Raw genomic sequence first — 20,364 nt, forward strand, 5'->3', positions numbered from 1 at the left:
AACTTCCCAATAAGAACAGAGAGCGGACAACCGTCAATGTGGATAACGTGAGAACAAATCTGAGATATCACAGAAACTAGTACTCGTGTTCCGGTAGGATAACTTTTCAGAATAAATCGGTAGGATAACTGGTCCCCTTGAGTACCAGTACCAATGCCAGCACAGTCAGTCCAGCCACAATTAGTAAGAAGGTTAGAGACCTCACAAGTCAAATTGCTATTGATAACAGTGACAGAGGAGTTAGTAGTCACTCAGATTGTGACAGATTGTAACACATGTAAGGGAATCTCCAGAACACTCTTTTGATGGTTAACACACATGCCACTAATACATACAACTGTCCATTCAGGAGGAAAGTTATTAGAAGTCATGAACCATGATCACACCACGTATGACTTGTTCAGTGCTTATAGAATACTAACGTCGTGAGGGTAGCTCCTCTGTGGATAACATAGATATGAAATAGACGCCGTCATACCTATCACCACTACAATGGTGTAAGACACATTAATGTGTAGTAAAACTACTACAGGTCCCCTTAACATATGTATTGAGGTCGACATCAATTCTTACTGACCTCCAGGCATTGACATGAAAATGATCTGATGACGTCAGACTCATTCTGAACAGGTTGCAGCCTGTCAGGATAATTGGTTTTCTTTCCCTTGGCATGTGTGCTTATGTAAGCATAAACGCACACGTACAACGGAACATTTAATGAGGATTTATGCTCGGATAACTTAAGGGTTCGAGCAAAATACCAGCCTCAGTAAAGTTGAAAATTTACTCGCAGGCCTTTGACTCTACAGCTACAGTACCCACCAGTTTCACCACAGAGGTCCATCCTGTAGACTGCCTGAAGCTGGTGCCTTACAGCTGTAGATGTATCATGTAGTTATCAACTTAGGATAGTGCCCGAAGCAACACACCGCTAATTAGGAACGCCCGAGATATGACATTAGAGACAATGCCATGGTCATTTTGCAAAGACCTTGGACGTATATAGAATACAGTCCAATTTCATGATTAAGGTATGATAACTATATTTTGTATATATTTTGTGCTTATATTCCTTTTAGCTTCATTTTCTGTAACACTTAGGAAGTGATAGTCATAAACAAGTCCCCCGTACAACTATCAGTTAGTGCCACAACGCCATTCATTTCTGTAGAAATCTGATTATATATTTTGTGAGTGTGTGTGCATTGTTAACATCTGCCCAGATCTACCAGCCTGAACGACCAGACGACGGGTCCGGAACGACGACCCCCATCCGGATATCCGCTGCTCATTCTGGTGGTGGACTGCTCCGTTGGCAGAAAGCCTACCAGGGTAAACCACAAGAGGGGGACCGCAACGGCAATCAACAAACAGGACATCCCCTGGTCATTCTTGTGGTGCTTTCAGAAAGCCTACCCGGGTCAACCACCAGAGTGGTACCGCAACAATTATCCACAACCATGACATCCAGTGGTCATTTTTATGTTGGTTTGCAACTTGCAGGACAATCACAATATTGAACCTACCAGAGGGGGGGTGTCATGGCTTTCCCTCCAGGGTGAGGATCAGAGAGAGTTCCCTCTCCCACCAGAGAGGAAGGGGGGAGTTGGCCAGTTTTATGACGTTCATAAATACCTTGCAGGAACTCTCTCCCACTCTGCAGAAATGGAAGTTAAAAATACCTTTGTTATACAACAGAGATATACTGTTACTGTAACATCAAAAGGTTGGACATAGAAATATTATTTCTAACGTAAATGATGTGGTAAATGGTTTGTGGGGCTCTAAACAATAATCATGTAAAATAAGTTGTTATTTTGTGATATCATTAAGGACAGTATAACCAAATAACGGTAACTCTACAAATGTATACGTCCCAGTTATCAGATTTACATCTAAATGCTGTGGAACTTAAATGATTAAATATGAAACTATTTGTGAGAAGATGAAATGTGATTTTAGCCTTCTAAATGAGCTGATACTGTAACATCAAAATACTTTTGCCAAGTCAGTAACCACGCTAACGTGAGCACAGACATTGTGGCAATGGGATGGAACCGCCCTCCAAGGCGAGTGCTTAAAAGGACTTGCTGAAGAATTAACATATTAGACCAGCGTGAATGACAGCGTGAGCTGAAAGGTACAACACAGAGAAAAAGAACATCTCTACCAGACCAGACAGCGTTAAGCGGTGACTACACGGCTGAGAAATGGTTAATCGCATTAATGGTACCAACGTCACAACACTGCCTTTCTAGGGAGTTTTTCCTTGCCACAGTGCTTCCACATCTGCATTGCTTGCTGTTTGGGGTTTTAGGCTGGGTTTCTGTATAGCACTTTGTGACATCGGCTGATGTAAAAAGGGCTTAATGAATACATTTGCTTGATTGATTGAAGCATGGTGGTTGTATCATCATGCTGCGGGTTTGTTTTTCAGCGGCAGGGACTGGGAGACTAGTCAGGATCGAGGCAAAGATGAATAGAGCAAAGTACAGAGATCCTTGATGAAAACCTCCTCCAGAGCACTCAGGACCTCAGACTGGGGTGAAGGTTCAGCTTCCAACAGGACAATGACCCTAAGCACACAGCCAAGACAACACAGGAGTGGCTTCAGGACAAGTCTCTGAATGTCCTGGAGTGGCCCAATCAGAGCCCGGACTTGAAGGAAGAATGGGAGAAACTCCCCGAATACAGGTGTGCCAAGCTTGTAGCGTCATTCCCAAGAAGACTCGATCCTGTAATCACTGCCAAATGTGATTTAACAAAGTACTGAGTAAAGGGTCTGAATAGTTAAGAAAATGTGATATTTCAGTTATCTTTAATAAATTAGCACAAAAAAAGATTAAAAGTTTTTGCTTTGTCATTATGGGGTATTGTGTGTAGATTGATGAGGGAAAAAACCTATTTAATCAATTTTAAAATAAGGCTGTAAGCTAACAAAATGTGGAAAAAGTGAAGGGGTCTGAATACCTTTCAAAGGCACTGTATATATATATATATATAAAGAACAGCCAGGCCTCAGAGGCAGCACAGGACCAGGCTAAGATTGTCCACGAGGATGACTATTGCGTTTGTAAGTCCATACATTAAAACCCTTTTAGTATATGGTTATGTTTAACTGTGTACATAAAATGAAACAAATATTTACAATATATTCTGCCAATCAAGAATGTTTCGGCCTTTAATGTACTTCCAATGCCTCAACATGGACAGTCATTACAGTAAATCTTAAAGTTGGGAGGAAAATTCATGTTCATGTCAACCCTCTCTCCTGCCTAGCACCGTTCGTACATATTGCCAGAAAATCCACCTCTCAACCACAGGAGAAACCATGCAAGCACTCCCTCTTTGTGAGGATGTTTTCATGCCTGAGGAAGACTTCCAAAAAAATCCTCCTGCTGCAAGACCTTGTAGAGGAATGTATTAGTCTTATTATACTAATGTTATTGTAGCTTGTCCTTTTTGAATCTATCTAATACCACAAATGTGGCAACATTCTAGTTATTCATTCTATCAGTCATGAAGCCAAAATAAGCACAAATTACAGCTTCTGTCCCCAACCCTATATATGAAATCACACATAAAAATGGCACAAATCAATCACACTATTTATGTACAATATAAAGAGAGAACATGTTAAAGGCCCAGTGCAGTAAAAAAATGATTTTCCTGTGTTTTATGTGTTTCCACACACTTTCAGCGTGACAGCGGTTTGAAAAGACTGAAATTTCAGCTGGTGGGATAGAGTTTTGGCCTGCCTGGTGAATAGACCAATAAGAAAGAGAGTTCCAAACCTCTGCAAATAACAGCTAGCTTTCAGTTTCTCTCTCCACTCAGATGACTTCCAGACAGTCCTAGCAAAAATCTTGCTTGAGAAATTGCTCTTTACCAAGAAGTTATTCTTTTTTGACAATTTTAATTGAAAACAATCACAGTAAGGTACTTAATTGCTAAACAGAAATGTGATATTGAGATAAAAACAGCTGCACTGGACCTTTAAGAGCTTTCCACTCTATGATGCTTGAAACATTTCAAATAACATGTCTGTCCATGGTGAGGGTGAGACCGAGACACACAGGGCATGTGGATCTCATGATGCCTTTAATTCAGTAAGTCACAACAATATAGAATTGCACAGCATCTTCACATTGTCCCAGAGGGCATACACAAACTGCCAAAGACAGTCTTCACAGCTGCCCTGTATATACAAATAATTAAAAGCCTTTGAAAAGTAAAATACAGTCATAAATACAAAAAGAGAAAAAAAATGTACAAACTTCATTCATTTTTAGTTCATGGTTTATGTCCCTAATATGTTCCATTATATACAAGATTAGTTTTATTAATATATATCGCTTGGGAAAATACATTTCCCTCTGTCCCTCATATTCACGTCTTGATAAGGCCCTCTAGAAAGTCTTTCTCCACCATCTCCTCAATGTTCTGCCGTGCCCGGCTCCAGAACACTTTCTGGCTCTCCAGCTTGCCCTCCTTGTTGGGGAAGGAGTTGCCAGAGTGGCTAGGGGCGGTGGTGTGGGTGGGGCCATTGCGGCTGCTGGCCTTAATGTTGAACACTTGACTGAGCAGGTTGAAGAAGGGGAGGAGCTGCTCCATGCTGCGGATCATGTAGAGTGTCAGGGTGAGGTGGCCCCGTTCCCAGGACAGAGTACGCAGGGAACAGTCCTCCTCTGGGTTCTTCTATGGACAAATGGATGGAAACAGATGACAGCAGAATGAGCAAAAAGTTGTGACTTTATACAGCTATGAATATACACTGCTCAAAAAATAAAGGGAACACTTAAACAACACAATGTAACTCCAAGTCAATTACACTTCTGTGAAATCAAACTGTTCACTTAGGAAGCAACACTGATTGACAATAAATTTCACATGCTGTTGTGCAAATGGAATAGACAACAGGTGGAAATTATAGGCAATTAGCAAGACACCCCCAATAAAGAAGTGGTTCTGCAGGTGGTGACCACAGACCACTTCTCAGTTCCTATGCTTCCTGGCTGATGTTTTGGTCACTTTTGAATGCATGCCCGTGCTTTCACTCTAGTGGTAGCATGAGACGCAGCTCATCCAGGATGGCACATCAATGCGAGCTGTGGCAAGAACCGTTTGCTGTGTCTGTCAGCGTAGTGTCCAGAGCATAGAGGCGCTACCAGGATACAGGCCAGTACATCGGGAGACCGTATGAGGGCAACAACTCAGCAGCAGGACCGCTACCTCTGCCTTTGTGCAAGGAGGAGCAGGAGGAGCACTGCCAGAGCCCTGCAAAATTACCTCCAGCAGGCCACAAATGTGCATGTGTCTGCTCAGAAACAGACTCCAAGAGGGTGGTATGAGGGCCCGAGGAGGACATTTGGCATTTGCCAGAGAACACCAAGATTGGCAAATTCGCCACTGGCGCCCTGTGCTCTTCACAGATGAAAGCAGGTTCCCACTGAGCACGTGACAGACGTGACAGTCTGGAGACGCCGTGGAGAACGTTCTGCTGCCTGCAACATCCTCCAGCATGACCGGTTTGGTGGTGGGTCAGTCATGGTGTGGGGTGGCATTTCTTTGGGAGGCCGCACAGCCCTCCATGTGCTCGCCAGAGGTAGCGTGACTGCCATTAGGTACCGAGATGAGATCCTCAGACCCCTTGTGAGACTATATGCTGGTGCGGTTGGCCCTGGGTTCCTCCTAATGCAAGACAATGCTAGACCTCATGTGGCTGGAGTGTGTCAGCAGTTCCTGCAAGAGGAAGGCATTGATGCTCTGGACTGACCTGCCCGTTCCCAGACATGAATCCAATTGAGCACATCTGGGACATCATGTCTCGCTCCCTCCACCAACGCCACATTGCACCACAGACTGTCCAAGAGTTGACGGATGCTTTAGTCCAGGTCTGGGAGGAGATCCCTCAGGAAACCATCCGCCACCTCATCAGGAGCATGCCCAGGCGTTGTAGGGAGGTCATACAGGCACGTGGAGGCCACACACACTACTGGAGCCTCATTTTGACTTGTTTTAAGGACATTACATCAAAGTTGGATCAGCCTGTAGTGTGGTTTTCCACTTTGATTTTGAGTGTGACTCCAAATCCAGACGTCCATGGGTTGATAAATTTGATTTCCATTAATAATTTTTGTGTGATTTTGTTGTCAGCACATTCAACTGTGTAAAGAAAAAGGTATTTAATAAGAATATTTCATTCATTCAGATCTAGGATGTGCTATTTTAGTGTTCCCTTAATTTTTTTGAGCAGTGTATTATATTTACACTACAGTTCAAAAGTTGGGGTCACTTAGAAATGTCCTTGATTTTGAAAGAAAAGCAAATATTTTTGGTCCATTAAAATACCAAATTGATCAGAAATACAGTGTAGACATTGTTAATGTTGTAAATCACTATTGTAGCTGGAAACTAAAAGGACAGCATCCCAGAGTCGCCTCTTCACTGTTGACGTTGAGAATAGTGTTTTGTGGGTACTATTTAATGAAGCTGCCAGTTAAGGACTTGTGAGGCGTCTGTTTCTCAAACTAGACACTAATGAACTTGTCCTCTTGCTCAGTTGTGCAGTGGGGCCTCCAACTCCTCTTTCTATTCTGGTTAAAGCCAGGTTGCGCTGTTCTGTGAAGGGAGTAGTACACAGCGTTGCGCGAGATCTTCAGTTCTTGCCAACTTCTCACATGGAATAGCCTTAATTTCTCAGAACAAGAATAGATTGATGAGTTTCAGAAGAAAGTTATATATTTCTTGCCATTTTGAGCCTGTAATTGAATCCACAAATGCTGATGCTCCAGATACTCAACTAGTCTAAAGAAGGACAGTTTTATTGCTTCTTTAAATCAGGACAACAGTTTTCAGCTGTGCTAACATAATTGCCAAAGGGTTTTCTTATGATCAATTAGATTTTTAAATTTAAAAAAACTTGGATTAGCTAACACAATGTGCCATTGGAACACAGGAGTGATGGTTGCTGATAATGGGCCTCTGTACGCCTTTGTACTGTAGATTTTCAATAATTTTTTATTTTAAATCTGCGGTTTCCAGCTACAATAGTCAAATACAAATCACTAACTATGTCTACACTGTATTTCTGATCAATTTGATGTTATTTTAATGGACAAAAAAAAAGTGCTTTTCTTTAAAAAACAAGGACATTTCTAAGTGACCCCAAACTTTTGAACGGTAGTGTATGTGCTTTGTTGGTATGCCATTATCTGACTGGATTGTCTGCCAGAATTTTTCTAACATATTCATTTTAAAAATATTTTTTTACACAAATTAAGTACAAAACCTGCTGGAACACACTGTTCAGGCTACAGCTGACATTTACATTTCTCAAGTTTCATTTTTGTTGTCACGTGGGGAAAGCGCCCTAGCGCTCTGATTGGCTCAAGGGTGTGAAGCTATTCCTGACGCTCCTCCAAGATTCTACATGTTGAATCGTGAAAGACTGCCATCACTCTCGACCACCTGGCAGGTGGCCCCTGGAACACACCGTGTGGGACTGCAGCTGATGTTCGCCCACTGATAGCCTTCAGAAAAGATTTTCAGCCTGCGGTGTCCAGGCTCTTACACTACTGGCCTGAGGGGTACAGTAAGTTGTCCCAAATGTCAGTAATAGCTCAAGTTAACATGGTCATTGGGATTGGTCACTTTTACTAATGTGGGTCTTTGTCCAGCCTTGCATTACGTTGCTCTGAAGGTAGACCAGAGCAGTTACCTTGGCTCGTTTCCTCAGCAGCTTGGCTAGTCGGACAACATAGGGTTTGAACTCTCGCTGGTGGGTCCCCTGTCGTCTCACCTCCAGGCCCGAGTCATCAGATGCCTCGGGGATAAAGGCCCAGCGGTACCTGGGAAAGAAAACAGCCAATGCCCAAACATTACACACACATAAACCTTTTCACACATCTGAGCAAAAAAACACACAATTTATGAGGGAAAGGACAAAGTGACAGGAAAATATATGAGCCATCACTGAATGATTTCGTTCAGTACGATAGTGCGAAAAGGCTTGAGGATCTCATTGGGTAAAAGTGTTGCAACATACTTTAATGCGTTGTGAAACACAATCTATGTGCTTGAGCCTTGTATACCTTCCAAAAAATATAAATGAAACAGTGCAGTGTGCACTACAGCCTTCAGATAAATGTACTGCATGGGAGTGTATGAACCCAGGCAGGAGTAGTGGGTTAGTACACACATCTGGAACTGGGGCAGGCTCTCTGAGGGCAGTGCCAGGGCCAGGTCCAGCAGTTTGCAGGCAGACAGGTAGAGGTTGAGCCAGCGCTGGCTGTTGTAGGAGGTGGAGAAACCGTTCCCTCCAGAGTAGGTGGTCTCCAGGCCAGCCACCGATGGACCTGACGTCCTACAGGTCAAACCCAGATGGAAACATGACCAATGCATACACACAGCATAGACTCAAGACAGTACGGAGCCGTTTCCTGGACACAGATGAAACCTAGCCCTGGACTCCATTGAACATGAGAATCTCCATTGAACATGATTTTACATTTCAGGTCTATTCTTAATCTGTGTCCAGGAAACCAGCCCTACAAAGTCACCCAGGTTGAAGATACACATTGGTAGTGGATGTTTCCCCCACCATACAATCTAAAGCACGTTGAGCACCTGAAAACTCGATAAATCCAATCCATCATCATCAAGTCACATTTCTATGGCAGGAAAAACACACACTCTCATTGTCATGTATTAATCAATGTCCACTCCCATTTGGTGGACTGACAGTTACCTTGACATGTCCTCGTCTGCAGTAAGCTCCTGCTCCATGAGTAAAAAGACCTGAACCTGAAAGGGACGAAACACATAGGTAAGTAAATAGGAGAAGGATTATATATAACAATCTATTATCTTGGTCGACGATCTATAGTACAGTAGTTTGAGACAAAGGGGATGACAACCACAACTCGGCAATCGAAAAGTATTGCAAGAATAACAGTGGAGCTTACTTATCCAATCAAGACACTCAATTCTTGATTTAAAACGCCTACATTATCTTGGAAATTTTATCGAAATATTTATAAACAGCAGGCGTAAGCCTTCATCCGGCTGTTCATCGGCAGTTGTCGCTTGTGTGTGTGTGTGTGTGTGAGACTAAGTGCGTAAATTTTTTTGTGGTGTATGTTTGTATCGTGCTCTAGTGTCTCTCACCAGTTCAGTGATCATGGTGGGCCACAGTGAGGTGAGGTGTTGAGGAGACATGCGCAGCAGTAGAACTCTGAAGAACAGGAACACCTGGGCATGGAGGATGGGCACCTGGGGCAGACGCAGACTCTCCACCAGCCGCTCTGATAGGGGAAACACACACACTCATAAGTCAATACTCCATCGCTGTGTGTGTGTGTGTAAATATTTGAAAACAGAAGGATGTGTGTTTATTTCTTAAAGGCGTGTGTGTGTTGGTAAGCAGGAGTATGTGTTTGTGTGCATGCCTGTCTGTATGCTGTCTGCATGTGCATGTTTACCCTGTATGTCAGGTAGGTATTTCTGGTACTGGTCCACCTCGCTGCTGTAGATGGTGAAGGCCAGGCGTTTGAGCAGCATTGCTCTCTGCTCCAGCTCTGCGTCTCGGTTAGAGAACAGATTCAGAGAGCTGCTCTGAGCCACCGCCACACGAGCTGCAGAAACACGCACGTTAACTACTATACTATAACAGTTCCAATATAATATCTACCTGTAGAGCTCACATACAACTATACACAGAAATTATATACACACAGAAATGCTCATTTAGAAGAATCAGGCTACTCAATTATACTTACTCATAAGATCTCTAAACGTGGTCTTGTCGTGGGTCATAAGATGATCAATGATGGCTCTCCAACTGGAAAATACAGGAGAGGACTTCAGATAGAATCCTATTATATGAAGCACATAACAAAACTACACGATCCCCGTGCCCCATCGTTCCCCTCCCCCACACACTCAACAATGCTCAACTCACTGGCTGACACAGGACGAATCCATCTGGAAAAAGGTGTGGTCCATGAAAAGGTCGAAGGCTTCTTTCTTCCAGGCCCGCCGGGTGTACTGGTACCCACTCAGGCTGCTCAGCAGCTGGATACACGCCCGGTAGCTGGGGGCGTTGTGGGCACTGCCAGGGAAGAGGCCACAGAGACACACTGCACATTAGAGATAGGACCCAGATATGACCTGACCAGGAAATACTAGGCCCTAGTTATACAGCTTGGGAGTGTTTCCTTGGCAGATCCCATGGGCATGTTATTTCATGTTAACTGAGGACCTGGGCGTGCTCTAGGCTCTAGTGAAGGAGTGTAGTGTATTGGCTGGTCCATCCTTACCTGTGGTTGCGGAGGTAGGGCACAACATAGTGCATAATGTTCACCAGTAGAGGGATCACCCTCTCCTTCTCGTCACTGTAGAACACCATGTCTAGGAGATGGGCCAGCACCTGACAACACACAATCACTACTCTCAATACTCTGCACTGTTCAGATAGTTTATAACACTAAAGCAAGAGAGGCACACTTAGAGCCTCCAGTTTCTATCTGGCTTCAGCAGCAACAGTGTTCAGGGAAGAATGTATCGCTTTGCTAATAATGATTGAGGTTGGGCCTGGGGGAGGGAGAGCTGATCGTAAATCAGCTGAGTGAGAGTAGACTGTGTGTGGGTCCTAATAGCAGAAGCAAGGCTGTTGGTAGCCGCGAGTGGAGAGGATGCACAGACGGATGGACACAGACCGACAGACAGACGGCCAGACAGTGCGCTGGGTGTTTTACCTCCGCTAGCAGTGTGAGGGCGTGAACGCTGTACACAGATGGAGTAAAACTGGACGCCTCCATCACTGTGAGCATTAGATCTGAAACACACACACCATTAGTGACAGATCATACCCAGCACACACACATGCAGACACATGCTGTTTGTGTGCACGATCAAATATCCACACTAACATAATGTACCCCTTTGAATGCATTCCCAAAACATTGGGTCATTCTAAGTGGTATGATAGTGTGGATATTGAAAACACAGCCATACATTCAGTCACACAAGAAACACCTCTAATCTGCACATTCCCGATTAAGGTTGTGTTCATTAGGGACCAAACGGAAAGAAAACGGACTGAAACAGGGAGAGACTACCCTGGACTTGTCCAATAAGAATCCGGTGCCCCAATGAACACAGAGCTGACGTATTGTACACAACTAGCACAGACAGCCAGGGTCCTCTCATCACTCCTACCCTCTACGTCTTGCTCCAGGCTAGTCCCGTCCACCATGATCTGTGGTGAGGCCTTGACCTCCAGGTTCCTCCTCAGCCAGGTGGTCTGCTCCAGAGAGGAGCCTGCGATGGTGCCGATGGCCTCCACCACCTTGTGGGTCACATCCTGCACACACACACACACACACACACACACACACACGGTGAATAATCATACTGGCTTCATTACAATAACCATACTACCATACCACTTAAATAAAATGCATGACCAATACACTGCTCCAATCTAATCGGTATGCTGGGATAAATAATGGAACGGAACTCTTGAATTTGATTTATTTGGGTAAAAACATATTCAGCAATAGGTACATTGTATTCCCAGGGGACAGCACTTAAAAGTATTATTCAAAATACTTGAATCCAAAGTGGTCCTCGATGGGGCTTTTACCTCGATTAATATGATCTTATCTACAAGATAAGAATTGTGAATTATGTCATCTTAAAGACAGAAGAATAGTGAATCCTTTTGCATGGGAATGAGGCTTACCTGCAGCTCCCGCTGGTCCTTTTTGCTCTCTAGGTTTGGGTTCTTGAGGATGAACTCATTCAGAACTCTGGGGAAGAGACAGATGGATAGGTTAGTCTGGTGGCTGCGTATGTAAAGGGTACATAAGGGGAAGAGAGTGATGGTGTAAGTAAGAGAGGGCAGTGTCTCAGAGAGCGTTGTAAAGCGCAGTTATACCAAAAACTACAAAGTAGTAAGGAATCGCAGAGCTCTCCTCCTTTGTGGGTGTAGCTTCCAAGCAACAGGCTCACAACATCACGTTGGATATTGGCATATACAGCACAGTGCCAAAGCTAGCTTGCAAGACTCTCCCTCCTCCGACTTGATTATTAGCTAATTATAAACTGTGTGGGTCGAGCCCTGAATGCTGACTGGCTGACAGCTGTGGTATATCAGCTGCTCTAATGACTTTGGTAAGCAGTTTATAATATCAATAAGGCACCTGGGGGTTTGTGGTATATGGCCAATATACCACGGCTAAGGGGTGTGTCCAGGCACTCCACGTTGTGCACAAGAACAGCCCTTAGCCGCAGTATATTGGCCATATACCCCACCTCCTTGGGCCTTATTGCTTAAATGTATATTTAACTAGGCAAGTCAGTTAAGAACAAATTCTTATTTACAATGACTGCCTACCCAGGCTGTCTGTCTCTGTGTCTGTGTGTGTGGTCTAACCCCAGTATGAGGAACTGTCCAGGAGCAGGCAGCCCCAGCTGTATAGAGTCCTTCAGCAGTGCCAGCAGAGATGGCCAACTGTCCACCAGACTGGACACAGGGATCCTACATAGACAGACAAGAAGGAAACAGTCACAAACAATGTTCTAATGATGGGTCAAGTACTCATTTAAGTAAGACACCTGTATAGACAGTTTAGTAACAATAATAGTAAAGCTACAGAACTCAATGAATTGGACTAACAAAATTCAGGGGTTTTATCTGAATTGAACTCGATTTTATTCTACATGCTCAGCACACTTGACATAACAAAAATGTCAAACTAAACATGACATCACATGAACTAAACTACCAAAGTGAGAAAACTCAGATGGTACACGTCTTCCAGGCATGGATCGTCTTATGATCACATATATTTGCTACTTATGCTTAACACACTTGACAGACAGGTGGAGGTCTGTTGGTCTCACCTCTGAACGTAGGCATAGAAGAACTGCAGCATGCACACCTCCAGAGACAGATGCTTCTACGGCGAGACGGGGAGAAAGAGGGAAGACGAGTGAGAGAGGGAGAGAGAGGGTTGAGGAAGAGGTAACACTGGACAGAACTACATTTAATTAGAAAATAATGAGGCCGTGGCAGGGAAGCTGACAATTTACTTTGAAATACTGTAACAATAAGATGGCATCTGTCCAATGTAATAGTAACAGAGGACCTGCATTAGAGTGAATTAGGACTAATGGAAGCAGGAGGCTAGGAGTCGTGCAGCTTTAAATATAGTCATAAACTGTAACAAGGTTAGAGTAGCACAGTGTGATCTAAGCGTATGTATTGGGAAACTAATTTGCTTTATTTTAATGGTAAAACAGAGCATGTCAGTTTAGATTCCAGGCTATTGGGAGACCGCAGCACCAACCTTCTCTTTGGCGATGGCCGGCGGCTGCTTCAGGACCTCTTTGACCGTCTGCATCACGGTCTCGGTACGCATGGCGCTGACCGACCGCACCAGCTCCACCAACAACAACTGCTCCTCACTGGCAGTGGGGATCACCTACACACACACACACACGTGCGCGAACATGGACACAGGCAGGGTAAGAGACCTCGGCGCACTGCCATTAACCACACTAATAACACAAAATGTAGGTGTTTAGTAATGTTGATTTCTGGAGCTTACCTTGTAAGCGGCAGTGGTCTTGACCTGCTTCCTCTCGTTCCACACGTAGGCGATAGCTGCCATGAAGTGGGCTCCGTGGTTCATGGAGATGGGGCCTAGCAGCTCCAGGATCTGCTGACGCAGGTTCTGAGGAGAAAGAGGAAAGATTGAGCGCTCTATGCAGTGCCAGAAATAAGACCAGGCCGACAGGAAGTGGACGGTCCATTCTCCTTGAACAATGTGCGAGTCCTGGGGAAACCCACATGTTGTGCAGGCTTTTGTTCCAGTCCAGCGCTAACGTATGCTTAGTCAAATCCTCAAATCAGGAGTACCGGGCTGAAACAAAAGTCTGCACACTCTGTAGGGTTCTTAGGAGCAATATAGTTAAGAGCTAGTAACATAAGCAGTTTGCTGCATCCACTATAACACATGCTAAACTAAGTACACTCCCCCCCCCCCCCAAAAAATATATATATTGACGAACACTGATCTAGGTATCAACTACAGGTACTCTTTTCACAGTATCGTGTCGACCTAGACTAAACTGATGGCTATTATTACATTGTCCATTTCAGCTCAGTTCTAGCAACTATGGATGGATGAGTGAGTAATCAGATCAGCTCAGTACAGCTTGGTTTAGCACGCCTTAGTTCGATTCAGTACTGTGAAAAGGCTTAGGGTCAGTGTGTAACCGCAGTACCTTGGTGGATCCCAGGTTGATGTTGGAAGTGGATGCAGCGGAGGCGGCAGCTGGCCGGTCTGTGTTGTCGGCCTGGTACAGGACGCTCCACAGCAGGGTGACAGAGGACATGATGGTGTGGAGGATGGACAGGATCCCTGAGCGAGCCTCCGCCAAGTGCTTCTGGTCCACACTCACCTGCAGCTGAGAGGAGACAGGGACATGGAGATACAGTCACTAGTGAATGTCTACACACCCCATTGCAGTCTTCGCGTTTATCTGCCTTAAAATTACATCCAATTTTTTTCCTCTACCAATATACTCAACCTACCCCACATTTTCAAAGTTAAAGAAAAATTATAGAAACATTAACAAATTAATACAAAAATGTAAAAGGAAGATGTATTGATTGTGTATGTCCTCACACCCCAGAGTTAACATTTGGTGGAAGCAACATTGGCAGCCAAATTTTCACAAAATTGCTCAAGCTCAATAAATGTGGTTGGGAGTCATTGTTGGATAGCAATATTCAAATCTTGACTCTACATTTTCAAGCAGATTTTCAAGTCAGGACTGAGACTGGACTATTTAGGAACACTCACCACCTCTTAGAAAGCCATTCTGGTGTGTCTTTGGCATTAAAGCTTGTGTAATTGTTACATTGAAAAATAAAACTCTATCCCAGGGTTTGGTTTTCAGAAGACTACGTTGGGTTTCCCGCTAACTTTTTACCTGGGCTTTGCTTCTTTCATATTTATTTTGATCATGACAAACTCCCAAGTCCCTACCGGTGACAAGCATACCCATAACTTGATGCTGCTACCACAATAGCCATGATAATAGCAATCACTGTTTGAATATTGCTGTCCATCAATGACTCCCAACCAAATGTACTGAGCTAGAGCAATTTTGTCAATAACAATGGATATATGTTGCCCTAAGTGCAAAGTTGGTAGAATCTTCTTCAAAATGATTTACAGATGTAATGGCTGCCAAAGGTGCTTCCATCAAGTATTAACTCTGGGGTGTGAAGACAAACGCAATCATGACATCTTAGTTTTTTATTTATTAATTTGGGAAAATGTCCAATCATTTTCTTTCACTTTGAAAATGGTGTAGTAGGTTGTGTAGATTTGTACAGAAAATGCCATCCTTCTTAGATACATGTGTGCAATATAAACAAAGGAGGTCTATCGATGTGTAAATGAGTGACGTCGGCATTAAATCAATGCAGATATGACATGTCTGTCTACTTGGCAGTGCAGTGCGGCTGACTAGCGCCCTCACCTGGTGGTACTGGGAGGATGGGTCCAGTAGACAGTAGTGGATGATAGCTGTCACTCCTTCCAGTACTGTTAGAATCAAATCTGGGGGGATGCACAGGGCCATCCACTGAGGTCTGGAAGAGGGATAGTGGGGAAAGTATAAATTAATTGTTATCATTTGGTATAAAAAACTATTTTGCCATAAACAATTAATGTTGTCATAGAATATACCATAACAATTTAGAATCCACAAAGGCATTAGTCAAAGGTGGGTAATTGAGGCAACTGCTGGTCAAGAGAGACATCTTGTGGCAGCATCACTCACCTAACTTCTTACAAACATTCCCTCTGCTACAAATCACCTGTAAATCTATTGCCTTGGATATGCACTTAAATTAACCAATTCATCCTCATACAAACATTTCACTTTACTCAGCTAGGTTCATCCAATTGGCGACAGATTTTCAGATGAATACTCAAAAATCTGCATAAAAGAATATGCGCATTTTCCCACCAAACTGACTTGTGAATAAAAAGCACTACGTGATGACGTAGAGAACATAAAAAGGTATATTTTTTTCTTCTTAAAGGGATGGTTTGAGATTTTGTGAATGAAGCCCTTTATCTACTTTCCCAGAGCCAGATGAACTTGTGGATACCATTTTTATGTCTCTGTTTGCAGTTTGAAGGAAGTTGCTAAGTAACATTAGCGCAATGACTGGAAGTCTATGGGAACAGCAAGCATGCTAGGTGTTCCTGTAGACTTGAAATCATTGCGCTAACGCTAGTTAGCATTGGCTCACGAAACTACCTCTAACTTCCTTCATACTGGATGCAGAGACAGACATAAAAATGGTATCCACAATTCCATCTGATTTTGGGGAAATAGATAAAGGGCTTCACTGCCAAAGTCGCCTAATAAACTGCATGTCGCAGTGGGAGGACCACACAAAATATAATCACATATAATGGCAGGTAGCCGCCCCATGTGCAACCGAAAGGTTGCCGAAAGGTTGCAAGATGGAATCCCCGAGCTGACAAGGTAAAAATCTGTTGTTCTGCCCCTGAACACTGTTCGTAAGCAGTCATTAAAAATGTAAATGTGTTCCTAACTGACTTGCCTAGTCATTTCTTGCATAATTAGCCAAATTTTACTGACACCATGTCGAATCAACAAATGATCCCCAGACATTTATGAAATTGTCCCAAAATGTCCTGTTTCCATTAGCCCGGTCGTGATTTTTTTTTTGCATCAGGTAATTAATGAAATGGTTGGATGGAAACCTGATTACTGACAATCTGCTTGCAGTTGCCTTCACACCAGATCCTGGAACAACAATTTTCCCAGTTTTACATTTAAGTTATTTAGCAGACACTTTTATTCAGAGTGACTTACAATCAATCAGCGCAATCAAATAAAGTAGGTAGACCTAAAACACACACATTAACATTGCATGTAAAAAACCTTCCAATATAGCCACTATCCCATTGTCCTGTGGACTACAAAGGAAGCAGTGGTGTGGTTTTACAATGGCTAACCAGGACTGATGGATAGATGGGTGGATATGGATGTCTCAGTACCGTTTCAAAATGCCTAGCCCATATGGGCTCATAAGAAACTATCCTATAGCAGTTACCTGGTGTCTGTGATGGCGGTCTCATAGCGGTACTGCTGAATGAGGTTGTCCAGGTTCCTACAGAGCTGCAGTGTGACTGAGGCCACCACCCTGCGCAGTACCTTGCCCATGTAGGGCAGCGTGGCCGTGATCAGGCCGATCCACTGCGGGTGCATCTTACACGCGTGGTGCTGGTGCAGCGCCCGGATCACCGCACACAGGAACATGCCCTGCGCCGTGATAGGCTGCCCGTGAAGATACTGCAGCGACGTCATTGGCTGCTGTGGGTTCATGTGCTCCACCTCACCTCCCAGCAGTTCGAAGCACGTCCCTGCCCCGCTACCCGTCCCTAATGTTACAACCCCTAATGTTACACCCCCCGGGACGACCACGGGCCCCCCGTCGCCGCCCTCCTCGGCGGGCACTAGGACCCTGTGCTCCAGCACCACCAGGCTCTGGAGAAGCCTCAGCAGCTGGGACTGAACGGCGCTGCAGCCGTCCATCTGATCTTCTGAGAGGTTGATTACGCTGTCCTCTGAGAGACCCTCCTCCTGGGAGGCCACGTTGACGCCGGCCGCCCGCTGCTCGTGCCACTTCTGGGCCGAGAAGATGGAGGAGAGCAGGCAGTGGAGCACCACCTTCTGGACCTTACACTTGGACAGCACGTCGCTGATGAAGCTGGTGAAGCCTTTGGCCGAGCCGCCGGTCACCTTGGACAGCTCACTGAAGAGAAGGGTGAGGACCTCCAAGCTGGTCAGTTGCATGGCCCGGTTGCCCGCCAGGTCGGTGGCGGCCGTGCCCACGTGGGCAGAGTAGTAGGAGCGCAGGAAGTAGAGGCAGAGGGAGATGATGATCTCTAGGAACATGGCGCTGCGGAACGAGTGGGAGTGGCTGTCCTGGGAGATGGGGCAGTAGAAGTCCTTACCTGGGAGGAGGTGGAGATAGAACATCGCATTATTTTATGTGGTCTTTATCTGTGTTTCTATGCATAAAAAAAATAAATGTGACTTGCCCATGACGGAGACGCGGTGGCGTGCCAGCAGGTTCTGCAGCAGTGACAGCTGGGGTGTGTAGGTGTTGTTGATGCTGGTGGTGGAGATGGCGTCCACGAAGTCCGATGGCGCCGCCCGCAGCATGGCGGCGATGGCCGAAAGGGCGTGCAGTGTGCGGGACGAGTCGTACAGCTGCAGGTAGAGCAGCACGTGCTGGTAGAGGGGGTGGATGTTGAACTGAGGCGGCGAGGCGGAAGCTCTACGCTCCACTCTCGCGTTGGGACCATTTCCCCCGCTCACCCCTCCGCCCCCACTCGGCGAGCTGGTGTCACTCTCGATCTCGGACACCTCACCTTCTCCGCAGCTGTACCAATTCTCCAGATCCAGGCTGTCTCCGAAGAAGATGCTGGGCGGCCGGAGCTTCTCGGCCTGCATGGCCTTTCTCAGCCTCTCCTCCTCCTTCCTCTTGCTCTTCTTCACCTTGGGCTTGGCGCCGGGGGACTTGTCTTGCAGACGCTCCATGATCTTCCCCTTGAGGCTGAGCTGGGTGCTGCTGTGGGAGCGCTTACGGGCCCGCAGGTCCACGACGTCCAAGCGGAGGTTCCGGTCGTGAGGGGAGGCCGGGCCCGAGCTGTCCGGCAGGGTCACGATGGAGGGGGACGAGCTGTGGCGAGTGATGCCCTCGCGGTGCCTCTCCCACTCCTCCCCTGTCTGGTCCGCTGGGGTGACATGGAAGAACCCCAGGGTGCCTCCCGCTAACATCTCGAGGCGGTGGGAGGGGGCGTGGGGGCCCGAATCGAGCCGAAGACCAGCCTGCGTGTCTGATGAGGAGCTATCTGAGTCCGTTTGCGCCCACGCTTCAGGGGGGGACGGCGTTTCAGGTGGCCCCTCATCCTCTCCCATACTCACCACCCTGTCTATCAACTCATTTAACACCGACAACACAACCTCTTCTAGTGAATCCTCCTCATCAGGAACCATACTGTTTGACTCTATAAGGACAGGGACATGGTCAGATCCTAATCCGTTCACTGTGCTGCAGGTGCCGTCTGGCTCCTCGAAGCTGCCATTGTCTATGGAGGAGGAGTGGGAGCCGCTGGACTCAGAGCCGTGGAGGTGGGGTTCCCCCTGCTGGTCAGGACGATGGTAGTCACTGCTCAGTGCCAGGTTCTCACTGCTCAGGCTGAGCAGGGACAGGCTGTCACTCAGAGGGTTGACTGTCAGGCAGAAGGGCTCCATGTCGCTCAACGGCAGCCCTCGGAGCCCTGACTTCAAAGAGTCCCCTGGCATCTGGTTGAAGTCTGAGAGAAGAGGATATGTGACATACTGTTTATGCAAATAAATTACAGAGTCTAAATGAACCTTGAACTAAATTCACTCCAAACCAATGTTCACCAAACTACATTGATCCTTTAGAGCTATAGACTTTTCTTCCAGCCCAACATTATACAATCATGAGATGAGTGTTGAATCTATTAGTGCTGGGCTGGAACAAAAGCCTGCAGTGCTCTGTATCTCTTCACGACCATGGCTGTCCTGTCTACCACCATTCTAACCCGTGTCTCCCCTATACTCACTGTCAGAGATTCCCGAGTCTCTCATGTAGATGGGTTCTGAGGGGTCCTGTTCGGCCTGGGGTTTGTGGTTAGGGAACGCCTGGGCCCAGTGGCGCTGGGCCTGGACGCGCTGGATGGACACACGGTGGGTCTTGGGGTGCAGCAGCAGCAGCAGGAGGGGCTCCAGGACCCGGGCGATGTCGTGCCTCTGGAGCACCTGGTTGAGCCAGGCCCGGCCCACTGCGCTGGCTGACGCATCCCAGTAACTTAGACTGTCCAGCATGATGAACAGAGACCTGAGAGAGAGAGAAAGCAAAGAGAGAGAGAGAGAGAGAGAGAGAGAGAAAGAAAGAGAGAGCAAAGAGAGAGAAAGAGAGAGAGAGAGCAAAGAGAGAGAGAGAGCAAAGAGAGAGAAAGAGAGAGAGAGAGAAAGAGAGAGAGAGAGCAAAGAGAGAGAGAGAGCAAAGAGAGAGAGAGAGCAAAGAGAGAGAGAGAGCAAAGAGAGAGAGAGAGCAAAGAGAGAGAGAGAGCAAAGAGAGAGAGAGAGCAAAGAGAGAGAGAGAGCAAAGAGAGAGAGAGAGCAAGAGAGAGAGAGAGAGCAAAGAGAGAGAGAGAGAGCAAAGAGAGAGAGAGAGCAAAGAGAGAGAGAGAGCAAAGAGAG

At 45.8% G+C, this 20,364-nt stretch overlaps 1 protein-coding gene across 2 annotated transcripts in view; it reads right to left on the reverse strand.

The window, feature by feature from the left end:
- Positions 1–4,051: 4,051 nt before the first annotated feature.
- Positions 4,052–20,364, reverse strand: part of LOC109902921 (protein dopey-1) — a 36,655-nt gene continuing 20,342 nt past the window's right edge. For both annotated transcript variants that reach the window (XM_031786530.1, XM_031786531.1), the window contains 21 exons: positions 19,725–19,999; positions 18,168–19,448; positions 17,177–18,080; positions 15,562–15,673; positions 14,296–14,478; positions 13,617–13,742; positions 13,356–13,490; positions 12,910–12,965; positions 12,440–12,544; positions 11,747–11,813; positions 11,221–11,365; positions 10,758–10,837; positions 10,320–10,429; positions 9,962–10,111; positions 9,780–9,841; positions 9,483–9,635; positions 9,169–9,305; positions 8,750–8,805; positions 8,201–8,365; positions 7,721–7,850; positions 4,052–4,698 (listed from right to left, as the gene is read on the reverse strand). In XM_031786530.1, coding sequence (XP_031642390.1) covers positions 4,390–4,698; positions 7,721–7,850; positions 8,201–8,365; positions 8,750–8,805; positions 9,169–9,305; positions 9,483–9,635; positions 9,780–9,841; positions 9,962–10,111; positions 10,320–10,429; positions 10,758–10,837; positions 11,221–11,365; positions 11,747–11,813; positions 12,440–12,544; positions 12,910–12,965; positions 13,356–13,490; positions 13,617–13,742; positions 14,296–14,478; positions 15,562–15,673; positions 17,177–18,080; positions 18,168–19,448; positions 19,725–19,999 — 4,741 coding nt within the window. In that variant the 3' untranslated portion in view covers positions 4,052–4,389. The remainder of the gene's footprint in view (positions 4,699–7,720; positions 7,851–8,200; positions 8,366–8,749; positions 8,806–9,168; positions 9,306–9,482; positions 9,636–9,779; positions 9,842–9,961; positions 10,112–10,319; positions 10,430–10,757; positions 10,838–11,220; positions 11,366–11,746; positions 11,814–12,439; positions 12,545–12,909; positions 12,966–13,355; positions 13,491–13,616; positions 13,743–14,295; positions 14,479–15,561; positions 15,674–17,176; positions 18,081–18,167; positions 19,449–19,724; positions 20,000–20,364) is intronic.

The sequence above is a fragment of the Oncorhynchus kisutch genome, linkage group LG13, assembly GCF_002021735.2.
Source record: "Oncorhynchus kisutch isolate 150728-3 linkage group LG13, Okis_V2, whole genome shotgun sequence".
Taxonomy (NCBI): Eukaryota; Metazoa; Chordata; class Actinopteri; order Salmoniformes; family Salmonidae; genus Oncorhynchus; species Oncorhynchus kisutch.